This window comes from Cynara cardunculus, assembly GCF_001531365.2.
Source record: "Cynara cardunculus var. scolymus isolate 2C chromosome LG 11, CcrdV1, whole genome shotgun sequence".
NCBI lineage: Eukaryota > Viridiplantae > Streptophyta > Magnoliopsida > Asterales > Asteraceae > Cynara > Cynara cardunculus.
In genome coordinates this window covers 7693384-7719315 of record NC_037538.1, presented here as the reverse complement: position 1 = coordinate 7719315, position 25932 = coordinate 7693384, and the positions used below count along the sequence as shown (strand labels likewise).

Sequence of the window (25932 nt, the reverse complement as noted above, 5' to 3'; positions counted from 1 at the left end):
AATTTGTTAATATAGAGAAACAAACGGTATTAATGAAATATATGTGCATAAAAAAGTGTTATTCAATGATTAATTAAGAAACAAACAAAATACTTTAGGCCCGTTTACCAGACATTTATCGGGCAACGTTTATAGGATGTCACTTATTTTACCGGGTTAGCATGACAATTGGCAAGATCCAAGAATCTTACCAAGTAAAAGACATAATAAGAATGAGAATCTTACAAGCAAACGAATATTCTTATCCAACTAATAATTTATTTTGATAGCTGAAAACTTTACCCGAAAAAGTTAGTAAAAGGGTGGTGACTTTAAACATTTGGTAAATAAAAAGGATTGATTTATGTTTAAACTCAAAAACATTCCTTGGATGCTCGTTCAACTATAAATAAAGGTAGCTTTGATTTTCAAGGTCATTTGAAAATCATCAATCCTTGAAAGCAAACATTTTGGTACATCATACAACACAATAACACATTACTTGGTCCAATAGTACAAAAAGAACCCTTTTGATCTTACCAACAAATAGATTAAGCATTCAAGTACATTAAATTAAAGCAAACAAGAAAGCAAAGGTTGAGAAATGTTCTTTCCTATAGATTCATTTAAGAGTATCGTAATATTTTTTTTCAGATTTGTAGTTTATTACCCAAAAATAAAAACACCAAGGCCAGAATAGAAAGATTATAGATGCAAAATCTACACAAGGACCAACACCCTGGAGCAATCCGATATAAATGAATTCCCTCTTTACAACATCTACTTTTACCCTGCGAAAAATATAGAAGAGATGCTCTAACGAACAATGGCATGACCGTTTTGTGCACGCAGGGCCTTCATACCATCAAGTTCAGATGGTTTCTACAACACTATGTTAATTCAAGCTGTGCACATTCGTCCGTAATTCTAACTACTACCCAAAATTCTGTGCTTTAATGTTACCCTTTTTAAGGCCCCAGCGGTGATGGTGATGGTGGGTGAAAAGACGACTTTTTGCCATGTCCTTCCCCAAAAAAGGTGAGAGAAAACTGTTGTTGCACTAATCTTCATCATCGGCTATTGCTGCAAATGAGAAAGGTTTGAATTTATAACCATCGCCATGGTAGAACTTGTTTTGGAATTCAACCCAATGTAGCCTCAATGCATGAAGGAAAGCACTTAGTGTCTCCATCATGAGTAGTATAAACGCAGTTGCAAAGGCAAACACTGCTAGTCCCACCATTCGAATTATAATGTTCTCATACCTGCAAAATCCATACATTTACTTTTAGATGAACCAAACTAAATACAAAAAGAAAAAAAGAAAAATGAAACTCACCCCCAAGCAAGGAGGAGGACTTTCTCGTAGAATACGGTGGACAATTCCGAGTGAGCTAAGCTGTAATAACCATAAATTATCAGCTAAAATACGATAAATGATTAACACCCGGATTATTCGTTTTGAGTAAGGTTTATAAAGGACATACCTCAAGGCCCATAATCGGAGGTATGAAGCAGTGTTAGAAACTGAACCAAGAACAAACTCAATAGAATGTATCATTTGATGTACAAAGACCTCGCTAAAATTGAATTCCTCCTCATGATGCCTTGCAGATCCGGGCTCGGAATCGGTATCCATCTCAGAGGACCTAAGAATCCCATATGCACGACCTTGAAATCTCTAAAAAGTATCAAGGGAAAAACCATTAACATCTTGAGGCTACACAAAAACCACGCAACTAAAAGCCAATGACAGTTAACATAACTCATAAAGATAGTTAAGTTGGTGGTACAGGACATCAAGTATATATAAAATGCTATCTAAAAGTGATTCTTACGTTCAAGAACCACTTGTTCAAGTGTGTGTGTGTGTGTGTGTACTAATGCTATAGAGAAGCCCAAAAAAATCTGCAATGGGTAAACAGATCACAGTAAGAGGTTCTTACAACCACAGGACTACAGGAAATTTAGGACAGTTTGACACATAAACTGAAGAGGCATTGACAGAGATATTTAAGATATAAAAGAACCTGTTTGAAGGTGACAAGAAAGATAAAATTTACTTTTATATTATCCATCTAAAGAAGTCTGTATAAAAGTGTATAATATACAACGGGTAGTACCTCGGAGTGAAGTTTCCTCAAAATAAAAGGTTTGGGGAAAAGCATCCATGGAACTGCAACAAGAGCTGAAAGCAACAATATGATCTGCAAAAGTATTTTCTTAGGAGACCAGTGGGACTGGAAACTGCAGCTAGATTCTACAGAATCACTATAGAGAAACAATAAGTCATACCTGAAGGGGCCTTTGTCCCCAAAATAACTCATTCTCACCAAGATCATCAAAGGGACTCAGGAACATATAAATCATCACATGATAAAGGTCCGCTTGAGAACCAGTGCACCACTTTATGATAATGAGAAGTGAAAGATACCCAAAAAGGCTGTTTAAAAATATCATCTGTGGCACAAACTGATACCTGACAAAGTTGCACCAATTAAGTTTAAGTTAAGCCAGATGTCTATAAGTATCAAGTAAAATACGGTTGGGAAACATATTTCTATACCTGATATCAATTGAGCTGCTGAAGAAAATTGAATTGAAGTAGCTTAATATGATTCCAAGATTCATCTGTGCAATGCCGAACAAAATAGACATCTTCATTTTGAGAGAATTCAAGAAAGGTAGCTCCGAACGACTCCCACGCCAACTGGGATCTACACCAAATGGGTATGCATCACGATATTTGATTAAACCAACTGTATGTGCTTCACTGTCAATGAACACAAAAAATGATTGTTCAGTACCAGTTGACTGAAAGTTCTCTTCAATGGGAGTATACAATGTGAACCAGAAATCTACAGACATTTAAGGTGAACTGGGTCAAAATAAAATAAAATGTGGGGAAGTAATAGCAAGATCATTCAAACTAGACACCATAAATCAGAATGCTTCACAAAGTGAAACCATATGAACATGTTATGTACTGGATCATCCATGCAAGATCACTATCTGTTGCAATCAGAACCAGACTTATTCCCTATTTTTTTCCAGAGAAAATGAGATCTGTAACAACATCAAGACAGTTTCACTGTAACAACTAAACATGCAAGGAAAAAGATAAAATGAAAGCTGAATATACCTGCATGCAGCGTCACGGCATCTATAAGCAGATGAACCAAATATGTGATAAGGAACAGAAAAGAACTCATTGTATATTAGCCCACAGTAGATTGAAAACAGTGACATCAAGAGAAGTACATAACGGCCACCAAATAACATCTCCATGAAGCTCCCAAGTTTCTGCCAGAACAAAGAATATAGGTTGGACAACGAAGCATACTATGCAAAGCAAGTAAGTGCTACTTGCAGGGCTTAGAAAAGCTAAGAAGCATATATTTGAGATTGAGAATGATTCAATGACCAAAAAAACAAATGAAAACTGTTTTAGAGGACGTTAAAATTTTGATAAAGTCAAAGGTTAACAACTAAAATATTATTCAGAATGTATATCATTCAAAAAGAGGACATTGATTTGGTGACATCCCAGAAAAGAAAAGGGGACAGTTATTTGGCAGTAAATCCCTCTATTCCACTTTGGATGTCCCTTTTGACTTTTGAATGTAAAAAATAAATGTACTTTCGGTTTCACAGTCGATATGAAAATCGTAAATTGATGGTTGCATTGAACTTACAAAAGGTAGGTAAATAGAAAATCTCATGATAGATGTAAATGAATTCGTAATTTTTTTGGTTAAAAGGTCCAGACATGACATCCAAATATCAAAGCGGACACTTAAAGTGGACAGAGTGGGTTACAGTAACATTATTGAGCCTTTCCGAGTAAGAAAACAAAATAAAATTAGTTTGAACAAAGACAAGAATATGAATCTATAGAAACAAAAATCCGTATTCTAAGAGAGCATACCTGAGAACCAAGCTTCCCTTCACGAGCTATGAGAACCATTGCACCCAGCAATAAGCATATTCCATGTCCCCAATCCCCAAACATGACAGCAAAAAGAAATGGAAAAGTAATTACAGTATAAACTGCCGGATTGGCTTCCTGGTATTTAGCAACACTGCAGTGAATAGGATTTAAATATCATCAACTCCCACACACAAACAATCACATGTACTCCAGAATATATAGTGTTTCAGTTCATACAAATAATGGATGCTATATCAAAGTTGCAGCAATATGATCTTATTGATAGCAATGGACTTTGAGCTCTTCTTTTTTACTACAAAATTATTCTTTGCAGGACATGCCTGACATAAGGACTATCCAGAGGCATTGAGTAACTTGTACCAGAAAGAAGAAATATGGAAATTGGTTTTCCCTCAATACATGTGCATGCTGCCCAACATAACATAGAGACCGATGATAAAGGTGAACATGCAATAGGTTTCTATTGGTGAAAGGGCTTAGAAATATGGGAATATCAAGCATTGAACACGAGATCCAATGGTTAGCAAGAAGCCCAGAGTTGAACGGAGCACTCATCAGTGTCAATGACAAAATCATTAATCGTGATGTATGGTTGCATGATGAGATCACGCTGGAATGTCCAGCAGGAGTCTATTATAAGAATTTTCCTAGAAAAATTATATCCTTTATAAATAAATAGATACTGATTTGACTGTAAGGCCACTGCAAGAATTGCTGCTAAAACAATGTAGCTGTCAAACATAGCTTACCCATAGGCATCAACAATTTCTTGATAAGCATTTGTAAATTTGTTAGTTCTGAAATATGTCGGAGGTGACTCCACAGCATCCATTACATGAAATATAATGCCGACTTGCGAGTTGCTATCGAATGTTGCACGTTGCAGTGCCTCTTGAATCTAATGTAACCGATAACATAATACATCAAAACAGGAAGCAATAAATAAGTTTGAAGATGGAAACACAATATGCATAGAAGATCATAGAAAAAGTACAGGGTTTATATCATTTTAAGCCCACAGAGCATGGCTTCCAAATATGATCATACATGTTCAAGTAATAAACTTTTCTGCAATCTAAAACAAAATACCTGGGGTTTAGCAAATATCGGGCACCATCCCTCTCCAACCAGACACTTCTTTGTGACATCGAAGTTTAACATATTCAATGTATCAAACACTGCTTTCTCTCTTTTAACCTACAAAATCATCACATCAAACACAGACACAAGCAATATTGGAGCAGAAGTGGCATCATAGTATATTACATTATTTATTTCAATACAACAAACCACAGATGGGCACACCTTACCATGTTCATCCATATTGTTAAGTGAAACCCAATGGAGTGAAGAGCAGCATTCCTTTGACGAATTCCAACATCCAAAGTGGTTTCCAACTCAGAAAGCCGTGACAGAACCTGCACAAGAAAAGGTTCAGAAAATGGTTTTGAACTCCAGCAAGAAAATTCCTTAACTGGTTAATTTCTAATGCAATAAAGTTGATATAGATGATTAAACATACCAATATTACACTAATATTTTTGCATGCATCCAATAACATTTCATTTATTTAAGGATGGTGGCATTGTTTTGAAGGTACACACAAATTGAAATTACTTGAACTAATTCCCTCATAAATAAGTTTAGGGTTTAGGGAAAAGTTGAAGTTGAATGGTTATTTAAGTGAAATTTTGATGATAAGGAAGACACAAAAAAGTTAGACATATTAAACCAAATGGTTCTTCATGCTTTAGTTACACCAGGTATGCAATTACTGGGATGGATATAAATCTTCAGCTAAAAGCATTAAATTTTGTTTCTTAGAGGATATCAGTATATAACAATTGGCAACCTGTTGGCTACACAGACCCACCACTGTATAAGTATATCCTGCTTTTAAGAGATGGACGCCATTCACTGTGTAGTTGCTGGTTTGGAACAAACATCCATGGCAAAACAAAATATCATCTATACATTTGATAATAGAAAAAGCATCACTATTCCAAATGAAAACACACCTCTTGAGTTATTTGACTCTGCTTTGTCATGTCCTCTGGAACAGGATAGCAGTTTGCACCAAATGCTTCACAGATTTTCAGTATTTTTGTCTTTGCCTGCTCTCCAGAAAAGAACACTACAAATACTGTTTTCTCAACCTGCGAAGAAGCATCTAAAATCAATTCATTTGAACTCAAAAGATAATCAAAATAAATACACACCAAATACTGATGTATAAGCAGGGATATAATGATATTTTGGTAACACCCTGCAACTACACAGACAAAAAGAAACATAGGTAGGAGCGGAAAGGAAAGGAGAAAGAGAGAGGTGAAAAAACCATTTCAGATGATACAGGATCCATGATCAGGTCATCTGCAGGCGCCTGATTGAAAAGCAAATTTCCCCTTGTTGCACGGAATAACATTCTCTCAAACAATAATACCTTAGATTTCGGGATAATGCCACTTATAAATCTAAGACCGGCTAAATTTGATGGTCCAGGTTGTGTCGCCTGTGTGATTAACAAGTTTTGAGTTTTTACATGATAGCATTAAGAGTAGCACTCCAAAATGCACATATAAATAAGATTGCTACCTGCTCAAGTAAGGAGGCTGACTCTGGATAGTCACTGGGGTACACATTCTCATCTAATTCTCTGCCCTCTGCTGTCTCATAACTCTTACCCGATATAAGGAAGCCTCCTGCCTGAAGAAATCACAATGGTATTCAGAATCTGATTTCAGGAGATGCTTAATGTTTTGGCAATCAGAAACTTAAAATAAAAATCAAAAAAATAAAATAAAATAAAGATGTTGGTAATGTGTGAATAATTATGCTGGTGGACTAAAACAAATGAGTCTCTGACGAAATAAAACAAGCACAAAAGTAAATTACAGCCAGTTAGATGGATAGATCCTGCAAAACAAACACCGGTAGGCAATTTACCTTCTGCAGCACCATCTTGAACTCTAACAGCTCATTATATGTCTGTTGTAGTTTCTCACTGTTAGCATTCATCTCAATAAGTTCGTGTTCATGCTCAGCAAGTTGTATCTGTGAGTGCAAAATAAAATATGAACAATATTAGTTCTGAAGCAAGTTAACCTCCTCAAAAGGAAGTTGGTATGTTTTCTTTACTAAGAACATGTAATGACTGCTTATCCCCCAAAAAAAACTGGCTATATACGAGTTTCTTTCTTTTCGTTCTTCTTTTTTTTTCTCAGTGAGGTTGACAAGGACAGACCTCTAATGCCTCCAAATCAACATCTGGTTGCAGTGTAGGAAGAGCAGAAGATAGTAACCCGGCCTTGTGAATCTGATCTTTGAAGAAGCGCAGCTTTCTTGACATTTCCGCACATCTTTTTACCTAACAATCATGGCACACATACATGCAAGCAAACATAAATTGAGATAGTAATCCACCTTCCTTTACACTGGTAATATAAACATAGACATTTAAGTCTTCAACTTGCTGGTACAATTTGATCAATATACATCACAGTGTTGTTGTAACAACACAATAAGACAATATATAGCTGTTGGCACAGATTAAGCTGATGCTTATTCCCCAGATGCCATCATTGCTTCTTCTCTCTGAAAAGAAGTTCCAGTTTGACGTGTAACATATGAGCCTGGAAGTCCAAAAACCATGTCTAGCAAGCCACTACCAATAAGATAACTCTGCAAGCGAAATCAACAAGTGCTTTGAGCTATGTGAATATGATATAATGATTACCTGATTAACAAATGTTCTTTGAAATGGGCTTTTATCGTCATTTAACTGCCAAGAAGAGTCAAAAGCAGTAAATTAGCAACTTGCATGAAATATGAAAGGAAGAGAAACAAACCGAATAAGAAAAACATTGATATTTTGAAATCGTACATTGATCTCAAGGACTTAAAAGACAAGACATGTTAATACCAAGACCGAACTTCCAAGGTAAAGAGATCAATCTAATCAATTATAGAAAAATAACACACTAACATTTAACAAGCACAATGAGACTTTTGTCCCAAACTAGTCGGGAACATACTCATCAGTCAAGGCATGGTTAGGATGACATGTCTCTCTCAATCTGGCTTTTTGAAGTCAACATAGCAATATATAAGCTTATGTGATATAACATAACTGGAACAACGAACAAACAGCACTCATGATTTGCTATACCATATCTAAGTTGGACAGTGTATTATGATTTCAAATAGGTTTTATAATGTCATGTGTTATGAGTTAAGTTGTGTGTCATATATTGATTCTTAAGCAATTACAAACTCATGGGGCAGCAAGACTATATGGCTCATCAAGCAAGAGGAAAACAAGCATTGTTTTAGTAAGACGCTCATCACCTCTGGGCATGGAGCAGATTATCTTGCTTTGCACTGTGCTCTAAGAAGACTTATATGGTGTATACGATCAAAAGACTTGCGAACTCCATTTAGTTTTATTTTTTACTGCAAAGATCCTTGTTTCCTTGTAATTGCCATAAACCCATCCAACCTTCTTTTATCAAGGCAGAAAGACTACTAGCTCTACAGCAAGACCAAACTCCTATAAAGCAAAGGAGAAAGCAAAAGTATGTGTACAAAAAAGCCAAAATGACGCTGTGGCTCTCCAAATGCTTCACATGCTTGTTAACTACACTATTTTGCTTTTGCCAAGAAAGAAAGGCTCCACTCAAGAAGATAAATGGAAACACTAACAGGGCATATCCAACAATCGAAGTTCTCTCATCCAACGTATTAATCACATGAATGTATCATCATAAAAAAATGTTTCCACCTTCCTGAAGCTTATTTTGTCGATTTACAATTGATCCAGATATATAATCATGATCTGAGATGATGCATTAGCCAAATCAAGACTAGATCATCAATCATATCAGGTTTATTATTTACAATGTCTTAGATGTAGGTCAAGAAATCAGCAGGACCATTAATTCCATGGTGTAAGCTATGCAGATTCTTGGAAGGAAGACTCCACCCAGCCATGGCAGACAATTTCTATTTTAGTTTTACATTGAATGATAAAGCAGCACATAAGTTCACTGGAAGAGACCTCACACAAGTTATACTTCATAAACAATGGCCGTTAACTCGATGCTCTCAACCTACTCTCAGGGATTTTTCACACAATTCTTTTTTGCTACTCCATCCTACAGAACCTGTTTCACCAATTAAACCATCTCCTACACATTGTAAGCTTTTCAAAGAACATCCACATCATTATCAGTATCATCCTCAAAATTAGGATGTACAGAACGTACCTCAAAGCTTTTCTTCTGCTTTAACAACAATCTCAGTTAAATTAGCATCACTCCAGTCCACCCCCAATATCTTACCAATAGAACATTTTGTTACTCTATGGTTGAAATAATTACACGCTATTAACTTTGATAACATTTGACTCGTGATGTCAAATTACCTTCAACATCTAAGTTCAGAGGAAAGCTCGGAGTAAATTTAGATAAACACAAGTAGGTTCAAGTTGGAGTTACATTCATTTTGCAGTTTATACCTAATTGTCATTTGTCAGGAATCAATTTGAACTTTAACACGAATAAAGTATCAACGAATTCAAAATAACAAACTGCATACCATGAATTAGATAAACAAAAAAATCGTGAACAACCAAGATCAAAACCAGTAATTCGTTGAAAGCAATTTGGAAACTCAAACTCAAAAATTGAAATCAACCATTCCACGACCATATAAATAAAATGCACACACACATGTATATAAAAAATAAAGTTGGATCGAGAGCATACGTCACGGAACTGGAGTAGACCGAGTTCGCCGAGATAAGATATGGCGCGGTGAGCGGATTCAACGGGGATGATTAACTGAACGAAGGTCATCTTCTCCGACCGCATCAGATCCATCTCGGGTAAATTCTTTAACAATTCCATCCTTATTTTGCTATTGTTATTCCTTCCTACTACTAAAACTTGAATCTACGGATTGATGAAATGATTGAGGGGCTACTAGATCTTCAGATCTGGCCTCTGTAAATTCATACTGCGTGCTCTCTCTGGATCTAAAAATGCATCTGATGCGGGAGAGTTTTATTCGTGTATGATATTTTTTTAGTGGTTTTTTTAACCCTTTGGGGGCAGATGTCAACTGCCTTTGCTCACTCGACCTTGCCTTCTATAATTCCTTTTATGCGCCTAAAAGTTGATTTGTAGATCCGGCAAACAAACGGTTTACTTTGCCACAGCAATCGTCTTAAATTATACCACCCTTTTTAACACGTACCGACATACATAATTACATTACATACACCTTTTATATGTATATATATATATATACACTTTGATTTTGTATTCATCAATGTGTGAAATAAAACTCGAAAATGTTTTTATTATTTTCGATATTTAATTATTACTTGTATATATGTACTGGATTGACTTTATACAAGAAAAAAAGGTGAACGAACTTTTTCTCAATTACCATATTTGATTTTTAACTTAAAAATGGAAAAAGCATTTATCTTGTTAAGTTTTGGTAAATACTTTGTTTGTTTTAAAATAAATGTTTGTGTTACTGTTTTAGTTTGTTTTAAAATAAGGTTCTACTTTTGAAAGTAAATGTCTACTTGTAATTAAAAGGAAAATTATCATTTTATTGATTGAAAAACAGGGGTGTCAATTTTATACCATGACAAACCAACCAATTATCGTACTAATTTGATTGATACCAATTTAGTTTGCACCAATAGTTAATTGGTAGTATTGTATCAAATATTTAAACTTAGCTGGTACATGATATTAGAGATTGTGTACCATGATTATATCGTATTGTAACGACTTTTTTTTTGTTTTTATTAGTAAATGGCAATGGAATCAAACCTCCTYCTATAGGTAAGTTCAGTCTGTAACTGAGGCTTTCTAGGCGTAGGGCTAATAGCACAATGGCGGTGCGGCTAGGCTTTGTGGGTTCGAATGCCGGTTTGAGATAACCAGCCAGGCAAGGGAAAGAAGGAAGTCTTCCTRCGGAGGGGGAAGAAGCGGCCCAGTTTAATAGATTCAATGGTCGACTTGCTTGAATCGAAGAGGAAGAGCCCACTTGAATATTTAATTAATAATACAGCATGTATTGATTTTGGATTTTAAATTATCTTATTATAAATTTTGCTAAATGATGGATATATATATATATATATATATGTATGTATATATATATATATATACATATGTATATATAATTTTCATTCGTCTGATCCTAACAACCTTAATAACTTATTCACACCTCTATAGTCCATCGACGCTCCTCAATGGCTGTTTGTATTAGAGTATTAGTGAATATTTTTCTTATATAGAGATTATTTGGATGCGAATTGTTTTAATTCATTTAGATCTAGTTGGTAAATATGTCAATTTAAATAAATTTCTAACATCAACTTTTACAATGTTGATACGATACCATACCAACTGAAAAAAGAAGTTGGTATTAATTTAGTTGGTACAAAGTATAGTTAGTTTGTAATATTGTATAAAATTTTGCATACCAATTATAATTGGTTGATACATGGTATATGGAGAAAAAAAAACATGGTAACGTACCATGTTCATGCTATTATAAAGTAAACATGGTATTGTACCATGTTCATGCTATTATAAAGTGTAATAATTACGCATTTCTCAAAGTGTATGGACTTTTCATTATGGACATTTATTTTGTAAAGATTAATGTTTTGCAGTTACAAGGTCATTTCTAGGGATGGGATGGGTTTTGTTTAGAGTTGTTTATAGGCGTGACGATTTCCTAGCTTAATCTGTCAAATTCGCTTAAAAAGCGAACTTGAAAACTACCTTTTGAAAATTAATAGACGAACATGAATGATGCAAAAAGAATTGGACGAAGCTTGAAAAGTAAGCTTGGAAACTACATTTTTCTCGTCCCCGCCTCTGCCCCTCTAAGGGTGTTAGAATATACGTTCATCTTCGGCCCATCAAAACAAAAACCCATATATTAAACATGTTGTTACATACTTCATTTAAATACATCTCTTACGGATTTCATTGTACGAAAGCTCTTAGATAAGTTAATAAGTTGTTAATGTATAAATTATGATACTCTAATTCGTAAATTTTGAATGAACAGCTAGCATCTTTAATTGTAAGTATACAAGTATTTGATGGTTTAAACAGCAATCCCAATTTGCTAATATTTATTTGAAATAGTAGAATAAATATAGACGTTGGTTCTATCTCAAAATACTTAAGCGCTTTAAAAAAAATTCAATTTTATATAATCATAACATAGTTGATTTAGTTAAAGTTCATACCAGGTTTATTTAAACCCTGATATAATAAATTGAGTTTAATCTCAAATGGACTATCGCCTTTGTGCAATTTTAGATCAAGAAAGTGGTTTTTACGTGTTACTCACGATTTGAATAAATAATACAAGAATAGTGAGAAGTCAACAGCATATGAGACACATAATCAATAAATTGGGAAAAAAGTGTGAGAAATATATGGCCATGGTTGAAAGTAGATTAAAGAGTACACATATCAACATACATACTATTATACTGAAACTCGGTCAGGTAGGGAATGACATATGGTTATGATAATGACGTGACACATAGTTATGCAGGGAATCCTTGTCCTCCACCGAATCGAGTAAAACGGGTATCCACCGTGGTGGGGTCAAACCACCATCCCTGGTTATTTTAGGGTTTTTTTTGAACAAGATAGTTGTTGTGATGTAGTATAAATGTTAAACCCCTTGATACTTTTATGACAACAATGAAAAAACATTCAACTACAAGCGACGAGGAATGAAACGGTATTATTGAAAACAATTTATCGTAGTATGTTTGATATATACAGTTTGCTTCATTTGACGTTAAGTAGGCCGAATGTTATATAAAGTTTATGCTTATATGTTCAATTTCAGATACCCTAAACCCTACATGTAGGTGATCTGATTATGAGATCGTTTTTTTTCCTGTTACATGTAATAGACCAAAAACCATGGTTCGTGGTATCCTAAGAAGTCTAATATCGAGGTAACATGTTTCAATGATTTGGATATTAGTGGATAAAAGGAGCATGATTTTGTGCATCATTATTATCTTATTCCTTGAAAGTCAGCAAATATGTTAAAACACAAAGAGACAAAGCTGATCACCACTGCAAGATGCAGAAGCAAGAACATGTAATAATCAAAAAATAACAAAAGGAAGACGATTACTAACACAATACTTAACAAAATCACGAGTATCAAAAAATGAAATAGCAACAAGTCACAAGAACTCATATAACCACTCATGTCGTAACACCAACCTATCCATGAATAGTTGAAATCCTTAGCGCAAGTGAATAGCCATCGAAATCAGATTTAATTGACTCATTCCGTAGGAGGTTTCTTGAAATACATTGCCTTGTTCCACTCCAAAGATGTAAAGCCCTCACCAAATAACCGCCATCCAAATATCAACAAGAGAATGTCTAATCGAAGGACGTGATATCAAACCAAGAAGATTTGAGACTAAGTTTATAGGTATGTTGTAAAAGATCCACCACTGTAACAACTATTCCCACACATGTTGAACCTTGCTCCAACTAATGAGACAATGATCAATGTATTCAACAATCTCGCCGTATCATGGACATATCTATTTTCCGATAAACTAAAGGATATTGCACCAATCATGTGTTTCTATAATAATGTGAGGAAAAGACAGTTTTTTAGAAAGCTCGCCACACAACCGTCGTGACGTGTCGTGGCTTAAGTATTGTGTCTGACATCACGTTAAACATGTTGCACGCCATGACTTACTACGTGATTTTTATAACATGATATTTGATTTTCTTACTTTTTTAGTATTTAATTTTCTTGTTTTTACAAATGTTTAATATCGTTAACTCATTTAACAATAACAAAAAACAAATGTTTTTATCTAAAATATTATATATGATATACAAATTTACCATTATAAGTCACATTTTGAAAAAATCATAACTTATAAGATTTGAGACTTGATTTCGTCGTGTCTCAACCACGTTATTTATAACATTGAAAAAAGATCAGGATAATTATGAAAGAAAAAAAAAGAATTATGATTTGATAAAAGCCATTTTCTAACCCGCCTATCGTCCGGGTTAACTCACCATTATATATTAGGGATGGACATCGATCTGATCGACCAAGGTATTAAAAGCGAGCGGCCATCAGCTGGCTTCCAGTGGCTACTCTGCAACTGTGCGACCATTATTGCTGCTGCTTTCCGAACTCCGAAGGTGATTTATGATCTCCTTTGCCCTACATCTGAAATTCAAACTCAAAATGGTACTTTATTTAAATAAGTTTTGCAAGTTTCATACTTAGATTTGTTTACCTGGGAACTTATCATTCGACATCATGTTCTGGTTAATTGTGTCGATTTATATGTTTTCAACATTACCAGTATTAAGATGACCTAACATGCAGAGAAATTATATTTAATAAACATTTCTGTTGAAATTGTTGAATTTATTGTTTCTATGATGCTCCACTTTGAAACTGTACGAATTAATTTGAAAGAAATTGCATGTTGTGAACCATACTATGTATGATCATAGTTCTATATAGAGCGGATATTTGGTGCGAGACTGAAGAGTTTGGCGCCTATCCCATTGTGCTAGCTTCTCGAAGTTATCCTACACTGACCATTGAATCAAAAAGTTTATGCTCTACTCCCAAATTGGGCACAACACCTAAAACTTAGATACCATGTGGTTGTTTTAAGGTTGAAATCACTGCAAGTTGCTACAGCCTACAAATACATCCTCCATGATGATCTAAGGGCATCTCCAATCAACCGGCAATTTTAGGGATTTGCCGTTTGTGACTTCTCCAATCGACCGGCAAATGAATTTAGGTTTTGCCGGATCCCTTATTTGAACGGAAAATATGCCGTGGGTTTCTTGAACCGCAAAACCAGTGGGACCCATTAATTTGTATTAAAAACTATTTTTTATTTAATAATTTAGAGTTTTTATTTAATAATTTAGGGGTTGATTGGGTTATTTTAATGTGGGATCCACAAATTTGGTGATTTTTTTGGAGTATGATTGGAGTTGAATTTTTTTTTAGTGTTTATGGGCCCACCATATTTGGTGTTTTTGGTTTTTTTTTGGTGTGAAGGTTGGAGTTGCCCTAAGTTCATCTGTCACCAATCATTCAGAACTGTTATGTTTGGTTAGAACTTATACGGAGATATGAGCTATCATCTATAATCATGCAACGTTGATGAAAAAAAATTGCTTGGGTGTCACTAGTATGATGAGCTGAAATTCATGTCTATGAGAACATTTTCAAGGGAAAAATATAGAACTGTAGTTAGGTTTCTATCAAGTGCGTAAAAAATGGGAAACAATCCACAAACATGATGAAAATGTTGCTTATATAGCGAAAATAAGTGAAAGTCTTAATTGTATGAGAGAACACCAAAAGCCAAAAGGATTTTAGGGGTCAACGGAGTTTCATGGTTTACAAAACTTATATATAGTTTTGGTATAAATAGTGTTTTAGTAATGACAAGCTTGTATCTGCCAGTCCATATTTTACAATAAGGGTTTGTAAAAACGATGGTATCATAGATGATTTTGAATCTCAGATACAACGTGTAGGTGATTGTGTGGTTGAAGCTAAAAGTATGACAGCTTGTAAATATTAGCAAATTTTCATTCAAACAACATCATTTCACATTTCAAACTACCAAATGCGTCAACTTCCTAATGTGCTACTCTGTTGCTCATAGTGAAAAGGGGTATAGATAGTCAATAGATGCAAACAAAAAATCAAACATGTGGCTGTGTGCTTAAATTTGAGTATTCACTGTTCTAAAAACCCCAGTTTTAGACTGCCTAGGCACTAAGAGTCCCCTTACCGCTTCAATTAGTTAAGGTCACTTAATCAATTGCCTAGGAGTTAAGCATCCTCTACCACTTCTATTAGCAACTAATTGTTCAATTAAATGTTTCAAATATTTAAAGAGCTCAATGAACGTTTTTAGACTTGTACTCATCAATTAGCATCTCTTAACTTGAAGGGAATTTTCTTGATCCTTTGAGTAAAGGAGTAATTGTATGAGAATGATACCATATCTAATTTACTTCTTATATTTTTACATATTCTAAAAATAGTTACTTTTTATATACTGATATAAATTGCTGATGGTTCCGCTTAATCTCCCTTTACATCATCAAGCACTAGAATGTCGCTCAATCGTCTAGCTTTGCTTAATGCTTTTAAGAGCACTGCGAATAATTTATCGAGTCATGATCATGGACATCAGGGAGAAAGCAGCTATTTTTCATTTGTTGGAACCCAAAAGATTCCACAGCATGAGGAAGTCCTTAAATGTCCGAGGTCTTGGATACCAGTCAAAATCCTTGGAATCCAGCATTAAAGACACCAAAAATTTCACCATAGACTTAATCAGAACCATAATGTTTTGTAGCCTATGCTGCTAGATAATGCCAGTACCATCTGGCCTGGGCATAAGGCCTGTCCCTATTACACTGTCAGCTCTATCCTGAGATGAATGAGGTTTATTGGATGATCTTTTATGACCAGTTTGTGATCTACCATGTTGTTAGAACAATGTTTAGGCCTTTAGAGAAGGACAAGTTGATGAAAGGGATAACCCCATAGGATGCTCTTACCTTTTTCTTGTGTAATAGCAAGTATTGACTTGCAATAGATTAGATGGATCTTGTGGCTTGTAAAGCTTCTGGCAACCAGTAAACAAGAAGACATAGTATCATGGCTTCCTTGCTGAAGGTAATAAAAAAGTGATCATACAAAGAACTGATTGATTACATTTATGGAGCCATCTTCTAACGAAGCAACTAACTTCCCCTCAAATTCTGTTGACGAGTAACTTTTACTTCAACTAGACCTTCTAGAAGTAGAATTGTGTTCCTCATCTCTGCAATAGATGACAAGTATCTAAGGATGCTTGAGTACGCACTCCTGCTGCATGTTATTTGTGACCACTGTTTTGCCATCATGTGGATTGTGGACCCCCTCAAAGTTGGGAGGAGTTAAAGGTTGAACACTCTCAACTCCAATAGTGATCATACATGGGAAGTCTTTTGAACCCTCTTCGTGAAAATATCACCCGATTGATGAGAAAACGGAATGTGAACTGACCACACTTTACTTTGTCATGAAAAAGCGACAAGCTAGTGCAATCTGTTCAGTCCCAGCTATGTTGAACATGGTTGGCTGAAATGGAGATGGCGAATGAACTATCACAGTGTAAGGGTATGTGATAGGATGCACAGATCTTAAATCAGCCAATAAACATGAGATCCAACGAAGCCGATAACTTTAATTTGCCATTCTTTTATATTCAGCTTCAATTGAAGATCCTGAAAACACTAATTAGAGCAACCTATAGATGCATCAATACACGAATGAGAGCTTTGAAATGAGGGACTCTTGGCTCCAAAAAGAACTTACTGAGAAGATGTGATGCAGATGACATGTCTGGCCTGGCTATTGTTAAGCAGAATAATGTTTAGGTCTAGTTGATGCACACACCTAACACACCTTGCATTGCAGTTTACATCTTTCTCAACAGGGGGATAAGCATCCTGCAGGGCCTCTCCACAGATTTGATTATACCCTTTTGCAATTAGCTTTGCTTTATATCTTTCTACCTCATCCAAAGAATGATACCTTACCTTAGAAAATGCATCTGCATCCAATAGCCTTATTTCCAACAGGTTAACGGTCAATAGCTTTCTTCTGCGTTCATACTGCCTTTATTGTTTACACTCCTTGGTGCCTGTTTGCATACATGCTTTTGGTATTCTTTTTGTTTGTCTCATGCTCTTTTGCTTCATTTATCATTCTCCATAACCTCCAACTTTTTCGACAATTTCTATTTAACCTTGACTTCCCACAACTTCCTTCACAGAAACAACCTCTGTCCCTTGGGGTAGAGGAAAAGTTTGCCTACATCCAACCCCTACACCCTATTTCTGAGTGGGATATGTTGCGTGTGTTTGGTTTGGTTTAGGCTATTAGTGTCCCAGGGTGGTCAGAGGGAGGGGCTCTTGTCCTCGAGTTTATTAAGAAATCGATTTTTTGACACGCAAACGCAAACAGTTTTACAGTGGTTTTGTACTTTGTTTTAAGTTGTTTCCTGCTTCATACTTTTCCTTGCCTCATTGCCCACGCTTGTTATAATTTATTTTCAATATTTTTCATCACATATGTCCTTATTGCTTTTACTGCTTCTACTTTTACCGTTTACGATCCTTGACGTTTTTTTGCACACAGTCTATTCCTACTTATTCTTTCTAGTGTCTCATTCTCTTCAGTTTGTTTTAATTTATTCAAAGCCTTTTTATTTTGACAAAATTTCCGTCTCTCTCAAGACTTCCGAAAACTTTTTCTTGAGCCGGGAGTCTTCATGGAAACAACTTCTCTACTCCTTGGGGTAAGGAATGGTCTGGGTGCATCCTACCACCGACCCAACTTCCACCCAGTTTGGTTTTTTAACTTACTAACATGTTACTTCATTAATCATTACGAGATCATATAAACATATAATTTGTATGATATGATACAGAAGGAATGATATGAGCTGTATGATCCATTTGACCCATACTTGATTGTTTCTAGACCCATTACAACCTGTCATATGGGCGGGGTTTTCATTCATTGGGTTGTTTTTGCCACTTCCAGACCATATTCATCAAAGTGTATTAGCTCAAAAGTAATATAAGTCGTCTAATTACTAGAATGAAAAGAAAGGGTGTGTTGCTTGGGTAAAGGATGAATAGAACAATAATCGTCATCCTTACTGGAATTAATACGTCATGACCATGTCTATTGTGCCAGGAAATGTGGAATAACATTCATGCGGTTGAAAGATATGACCTTTAAGGATGCCATTTTGTGTTAGAGATGTCTAATTGAGGTTTTGGAAGTTGCATCCATTAGCATTAAAATAACTATAAAACAGGTGGGTATAGATGAGTTCTAATGGGATCGAGATAGAAAGTGAGATTGAATAGGACGTATGATAACAACAGGATTAATAATTTCAGATCCTTAGAAAAGAATAGTGCATCAAGAAGAGAAACATGAACAGGATTGACCAAGCTATGCACATGGTGCATGAGCTTAAGAGACCTACAAGCCTGGTTGTGAGTTGTGACTTCAACACCCATGCTTGAGAATCAAAAATAGCATCAACAAATGAGTGAGTCATGCCATATGAGGATAATGATATGAGGCTTTTTTGTTGCTCAACATAGCCATATCCTGAATAAACTGATTTTGGAGAACATCCATCCTAGCCAAAAACAACATTAGAATCTGTCCCCTGCCTGCTGTATTCATCTTCCGTGGTTGTTGATGCTGTAACTCACATGGCTGTATGAGATCTCTTGTACACGTACACTATCCAAAAAGCTTTCTGTCCCTTCCATAGTTTTTTGGTTACCATGCAAAAGGTGTGTTACCAGGTATCCAGTTAATTTATAACAAGTCACTTGGATGTCCCTCTAAATGACAATAAGTGCATGTGACTTCTTTGAAATGTATGCTCTAACTTCCTAGTCTTGAAAGAGGGTGCGGTCCGATGGTTGTACCATATCATGTGATTCTTTGTTAGAGGAGCATATGTCCTTTGTTGGGATAGTAACTAGTGCTACCTGCTATGGAATTGGCTTCAATGAAAAAGGAGAAACATACTTATCGTCAGCGGTTATCCCTTTATGGATTGATGGTGCAACTGATCGCTTCTTCTTTGATCCTTGCTCTCATTCTCTTTTGCAATATCACATCTACAAACACAAGAAACTTCCAAAGCATCAAACTGATTCCAAAGACCTTAATTTATGATAATGCATCTCAAGTGAAGTATCTAATTTATGATAATGCATCTCAAGTGAAGTATCTTCTAGCTCCAATTGTCGTATGGCATCTTTATATTTGAAAATTTGCGCCAATCTACAATGGTGCATCTTTTCACACACTAGCCTTTGTGTATAGAAATCTCAAACCATAGGTCATTTCTACATTGGTGGTGTTAAAATTTCTACCGACCATGACATTAGACGTAACCAAACCACCAAAGCAGACCCAATATCTCTCACCCGAAGGTAGGGTCTTTTTTTTTTTTGGGGGGGGGGGTTTAAAGATGGACGCAGACCTTATCCTTGTCAAATGAGACAGAGAGGCTGTTTCTGAGAAGACCCCCGGTCGACATTAGACATAAGTCCGTAACCAATGAGGGCCAAATATATATATATATATATATATATATATGTGTGTGTGTGTGTGTGTGTGTGAGAACCAACTTATGTGAAATCGTGATCAAACCAGGATGGTCATCCCTGTGAATGAAAAAAGATGAAGATTAGAACCAATGGATGTCCCCCATGGTTGTTGATGAATCTACTAATGAATTAATTTGTTTTCAAAATTTGAAGTAGACGAAGGATTGTGGTTGGAAAAAGAACTCGTACTCGGATGTTTGAGACTCCAATACCATGCAAAGTTTCTCACAAGTCACAACTGATAAAAGAAAAGAATTTGCAAGTGTACAAAGAACTGATCAATTGCTTATATAACCAACCAATTTTCGCTCTAATTCTGCTGATAACTCTAGCTGTCAATTTGCAGAGTTATGTTCATCTTCTTCGATATGCAAAAAATAAGTATCTGTGTACGCGTGGTTTAAAATAAAAAAATCCATGTACTCCGCACTCCTGTCATGCACACGCTGCCAAAGCTGGTTTGTGATCATGTGGGTCAATAACACTTATCCCTGACCTTCTGAGAAAATGAAATGCAGTCTATATTATTGTACTATTATAAGTCAGACATGCAGAAATGTAAGCAAGCTGATGATGACAAAAGTCATCTCTGGTAGATTAAGTTTTGCATCAATGATACATCAACTTTGACAACTGTTTATTGAGATGCACATGTAATTTCCCTTTCTTATATTATATATTAGCATTATTGTTAGCAATTTGATAGGTCCTAGTCAAAGCAGCTATTAGAAGTAATCAAATAAATTTATTTGATTAAGTTTTCTGAAAACTTACCACCGCATTATTCACTTATTCTAGATAAATAAAGACTCAAATCTTTCCCCATTCTTTGGCTGTATGCCTGTAAAATTGTTCAACTCATACTCATAGTATGGATAGTTATAAGTTTTCATGTTTTCATGCTAATCCCCCTTCCTGATCTTCTTGGCTCATCACGATTGCGATTGTAATTTGTGGTTTTCCGTTTGCTTCTTTCTGCTGTACAACCTAGACACTTTATTATATCTTATTTTTCTGCATCCATTTTCTTGCCACCTCTATTTTATACATTATAAAACAGTGGGTTGGGTTCCGGTGAGAAAGAGTTAACGTGAGAAGCGTAACAAGGGATCTCCGCCCTTGGATGCACATTAGGATGAGATGCACCTAGATGCAGCGGATCAATCACCGCATCAAGTGCAATTCATGGGTGGATTTGAGATTAAAGGTGATCAAGGGTCCAAATCTCTTCTCACACTTCTCACCTTAACTCTCCTTCTCACATGATCATTTGCCATAAAACAGTATACCTAGATAGAACATTAATCTTGTTCAAAGGTTGAAATAGTCGCACACGACACCATTGGTCTTAGATGATATGTGATATATACTTTAACCAGTTTACTGCAATTAAGATCTTACCTAGCTGCAAAACTTGTGCCATAATTATTGTATGTTCGTCAATATCAGCAGTCGGGATTGAGAACGGAATTTTTTTAGTTGTAAGGTAGTCTGCGTTTTTGAGGGTTGCGATCCATGACATCTGGAGTACCCAGTAAAAAAAGGTTTGATGAGAATAAGATAAACAAGCTAGTAACTAGTGATGAGATGAAGTAACTGTGTTAAATCGTTTTTGACAAGTCACGTTGCACAAAGTAGTTATCGTACTTTGACAAATAGGAAATTACCATATACGATCCTTGATTGCTAGAGAACCATTCAAAGTGGACCTGATTTTATCTACCATTTAAAATCAGAACTTCGGTATTAAGAAGAAAAACAGCTTTTGTAGTCCGCGATGGGCTTGTAGCTTATGTTAATATATGTCAGGTTGCAGAAAGCATTAGGCACTTGATAAACTACTATTGCCTAAACTTCTAACCAAACATCCAAGATTGATTATATAGAAGTTAGTAATTTAACAGGTACTACTAATAGAAGCACACGGAAAAGCTGCACCTACGCCCCTCTTTCGTGCATACAATCATTCGAGCTGAAGTCCAGATATACCTCTCCCTAGAATGCACCTCAATATCATAGTAGCTAACTCCCAAAAGGAAGGGTGGGTGGGTGGGGGGGGGGGTAGATATGTCCTTTTGGGCCTTAGCTACTATGATATTGCTTTTTATTGGATGTGTGTTTTAATAGGATCTTCTATTTTCTTCTTTAGACCAGTTGCTTCGCTTAGGTGGTGCGTTTGTTATGCAGGACTGGATGGGATGAGAGTAAGGTAGACGGGTGAAAGAAATGTATTAGGGTTTTAATTTGACACGAATAGTTTAGCAATCTTGTCCTACCTTCCTATTTTTTCCATCTATTTTCTGAGACAGAAAAAGTGGATTTTGTCCCACGCAGGCACTGTCTTTTTAAGAGTACTAAGATAATACATGATTTATGTAGACAACCAAGTTTGGAAAGTTGGCTAAATTCTTCAGACACAGTAGAGGAAATTTTTTGGAAAGCTTTAAAAATCAGAAACTTGATTCAATTCTACTTCAGCATCAACACAAGCATGATTTTCACTTGTTATTTTGATTAATCAGGCACCATATTAACATCTGCAACATGCCAAAAGCCTCTGCTGATGAGAAGATCCTCAGTTATAACGATGTCGTGCTCCGACAATCAGATCTGGGCATTCTAAACGGTCCTCATTTTCTCAACGACCGAATCATCGAGTTCTATTTCAGTTACCTTTCTTCATCCCATCCTTCCGAACACATCCTACTTGTCCCACCTTCAATTGCTTTCTGGACGCTGAACTGTCCAGATATCAACAGCCTTAAAGATTTCCTACAACCCCTAAACCTACCATCAAAAAAACTTATCCTCTTCCCCGTTAACAACAATGATGACGTCACAGAGGCTGAAGGCGGCAGTCACTGGAGCTTACTTGCATTCGAGAAGACCACTAATTTGTTTGTGCATCACGACAGCTTCGGTGGTCTCAATAAGAACCACACAAAACGCCTTTATAAGACACTGGTTCCATATATGGGTGTTTCTGAAAGTGGCTATATGGAATGCAGTTGCAGCCCGCAACAAGCCAATGGTTATGACTGCGGTCTGTATGTTCTAGCCATTGCGAAGGAAATATGTTGCTGGTTTGATAGAAATGTGCACAAAAATGAGGATTTATGGTTTTCTTTCGTTGAGGAACGAGTTACACCCTCCACCGTTTCAGGGCTGCGTATCAAGATTCTGGAGTTGATAAGAAGTTTAAGAGGCGAGTGATGTCGGATAAACGAATGTTTTATGACAAAAAATGGGTTGTGTTTTGGCCACGTTCCGTATGGTTTCAATCTTACAAAGTAAACTTCGAGACTTTCTGTAATTTGTTGGACTTCGAGGGGCTATTTACCGGATGGTTACTGCTTTTTACTGGACAAGAGACGCTCATCAGGTCGGAGATGTTGCTATTTATCAAGCTTCTCTTACCGGCCCATAATGTTAACCGAGATGTCGACTTGGTAAGCCAAAGGAGGAACTTTTACTTGGTGAGTGAGTGTTTATTCAGACTGCATTTTTACCCGGTTAATGCTTATCTAATTTGGATCGGTAAAAGAATAAATTTTGAATATATTATTAATGAAAATGAGTTAACCCAACTTAACATTTTTTTTCCTCCTAAAACTCATCTGTTTTGATGTGAACCTATTACCCAACTCACTAATTGGTATATAATTTTGTCACCAACATTTCTTTTAGAGTCAAGTGGTTGTTTGCCTAAACATTTACCTGGTAAGCGTTTAAGGGAAGAGTTAACACTTAAACTTATTTTACCGGGTAAGATTGTAATCCAATTAAACTGTATCGTATGCAACAATATACCTAGTAAGTGATTACCGGATAAGAGTCATTACTCTTACCGGGTAAAACTTTCCATCTTCATTATCGCTCTTATCGGGTAAGATTTTCGGTCCTTACCATGTTCTTCCAATAAAATAAATAGTCCAGTAAGTACTTATCGTATAAACGTTTAATAAATGAACCCTTAGTGTTCAAAGGCTTACGGGATAAACGTTCAGTGTTTTAAAAGATAATGATAGGGACCATTTAATGGTTGCCAAATGTATTCATAGTGCACACATCCGTCCAGTTTTTAAGTACATAAAAATGTTTTTCTACTTAAATTCATATATATGGGCGTCAATTGAGCATTCATGAAAAACCTATAAAAAAGTGTTTTTTTTAAATTTATTATTATCAAGAAAATTAATTAAAAATTATAAAATTCTGGACGGGTGTTCATCCAAATCTCGAGACCACACAAATCGCCGGAAATTCATCATGTCGCACCGCAAAGCATCCACGATGTAGTTTGCGATTTGTATTTTTACCAAACCACACTATACGGTACGATTTGCGATTTTGAGTTATCAAACCACTGTTGAAACTGATTGAATAACATATTTTATATTTTTTAATTTTATACAATATATATTTATATAGAATGATTATTAATTTATATAATGTTTTTGGACTAGTTTGATTCAATATTAATAAATTATGGCCATACCGTTAGGCACTTCGGGTGTGATACACGATTTAAAATTTTAATTAGCTTTAGACAAATATTTAGAGACTACATTGCCTTAGCTTAGCCTTAGATACCATCAGCGGATTCATCACGATTTCGAAGTTCACGTTTCACTATTTCAACTATAAATCTTCAAAGTTCAAACTTCAATCGACGATTTAGGGACCATTTACCTAAATGTTTATCCGGTAAGCGCTTACCGTTATGAGTCAACACTATAATTTATTTTACCGGGAAAAAATGTAATACATCAAACGTATTTGTGCAATAATTTACCTGGTAACCGCTTACCCGGGTAAGAGTCGTTACCCTCACTTATCGGGTAAGACTCTCCATCCTTATTATCGCTCTTACCGGGTAAGATTTTTTCCCCTTGCCATGTTCATTTGGTGAAGAAAATTGCTCAGTAAGTACTTACCAGGTAAGCGTTTAATAAACGGTCCCAAGTTTGAAGTTTAGTCTTTTACTTCTTAAACTATATTTAATTATGCAATATGTATTTTAAAATCAGATGTATTAGAACTCTTTCTTTTTCTGGACTATAATCACATTATTGTTAATATTTTAATATATTTTTAAACTTATAATTATTAGATTGTATGCATAAAGTGTGATAAGTATAAACCACATAAACCGCACACACAGTGCGGTTTTTTTGCGGTTTGAGGTTTATGTGGTGCGGTTTACGGTTTGGAAAAATGCTCAAACCGCACCTTGAACACCCCTAAAATTCAGTGTTCTACAAATCAAATTAATTTAACTTGATTAATGAAAGTTCAACTTTTCTTAGTTGAATGTCACTCCCTTCGATCTAAAATAAATGTCCACAACGAAAATGACACATAGTTTTAGGAATATGGGGTTATTATATATTATAATTAACAATAAGACAATTTTGTCCTTAAATATAGAAAGAATTTTTTTAAATGAAAACGTAGATATTTACTCTTGAAAACAAAACTTATTTTGTAAAACAAATCAAAATAATAATATAGATATTATTTTGGAATAAGGGGAGTAATAATTAATCCGCCAAAGTCCTTAACCATTATGGGCCGAAATGTAACTGATTTAACATTCATGGCTTAAAATGCAATATTTAAGTTTAACATTCATATACCAATCAGTTATATATATATATATATATATATATATATATATATATATATATATATATATATATATAT

The 25932-nt window shown here is 35.4% G+C and overlaps 2 protein-coding genes across 5 annotated transcripts; one reads left to right on the top strand and one right to left on the bottom strand.

The window, feature by feature from the left end:
- Positions 1-576: 576 nt before the first annotated feature.
- LOC112520838 (V-type proton ATPase subunit a1) lies at positions 577-10079 on the bottom strand. Of its 4 annotated transcripts, none has more exons than XM_025129450.1 (19): positions 9697-10079; positions 7668-7712; positions 7411-7563; positions 7176-7298; positions 6878-6985; positions 6527-6637; positions 6270-6443; positions 5950-6087; positions 5242-5349; positions 5021-5128; positions 4681-4829; positions 3908-4061; positions 3122-3282; positions 2546-2752; positions 2275-2458; positions 2103-2186; positions 1467-1660; positions 1319-1378; positions 577-1244 (listed from the first exon to the last, which is right to left on the bottom strand). In XM_025129450.1, the coding sequence occupies exons 3-19, from the start codon at positions 7426-7428 to the stop codon at positions 1040-1042; spliced, it is 2286 nt and encodes a 761-aa protein (XP_024985218.1). In that variant the 5' UTR covers positions 7429-7563; positions 7668-7712; positions 9697-10079; the 3' UTR covers positions 577-1039. The 4 variants fall into 4 exon arrangements, with proteins under 4 accessions (XP_024985218.1, XP_024985219.1, XP_024985217.1 ...); XM_025129451.1 differs by having other exon boundaries at positions 7411-7584; positions 9697-10067; XM_025129449.1 differs by having other exon boundaries at positions 7411-7712.
- Positions 10080-14057: 3978 nt separating this feature from the next.
- Positions 14058-23800, top strand: LOC112521393 (NEDD8-specific protease 1). The gene is made up of 2 exons (XM_025130224.1): positions 14058-14181; positions 22749-23800. Exon 2 carries the CDS (start codon positions 22771-22773, stop codon positions 23437-23439), a length of 669 nt encoding a protein of 222 aa, XP_024985992.1. The 5' UTR covers positions 14058-14181; positions 22749-22770; the 3' UTR covers positions 23440-23800.
- The last annotated feature ends 2132 nt before the right edge of the window (positions 23801-25932 follow it).

Excerpts from the sequence above, each read along its gene's own strand:
- LOC112520838 (XM_025129448.1), bottom strand. The coding sequence starts at position 9,837 with ATGGAATTGTTAAAGAATTTACCCGAGATGGATCTGATGCGGTCGGAG. Across the intron at positions 5,129-5,241 it reads TAACAATATGGATGAACATG|GTTAAAAGAGAGAAAGCAGT; the intron begins GTAAGGTGTGCC and ends ATGATTTTGTAG. Across the intron at positions 2,753-3,121 it reads TGCCGTGACGCTGCATGCAG|TGAAGCACATACAGTTGGTT; the intron begins GTATATTCAGCT and ends GTTCATTGACAG.
- LOC112521393 (XM_025130224.1), top strand. The coding sequence starts at position 22,771 with ATGCCAAAAGCCTCTGCTGATGAGAAGATCCTCAGTTATAACGATGTC.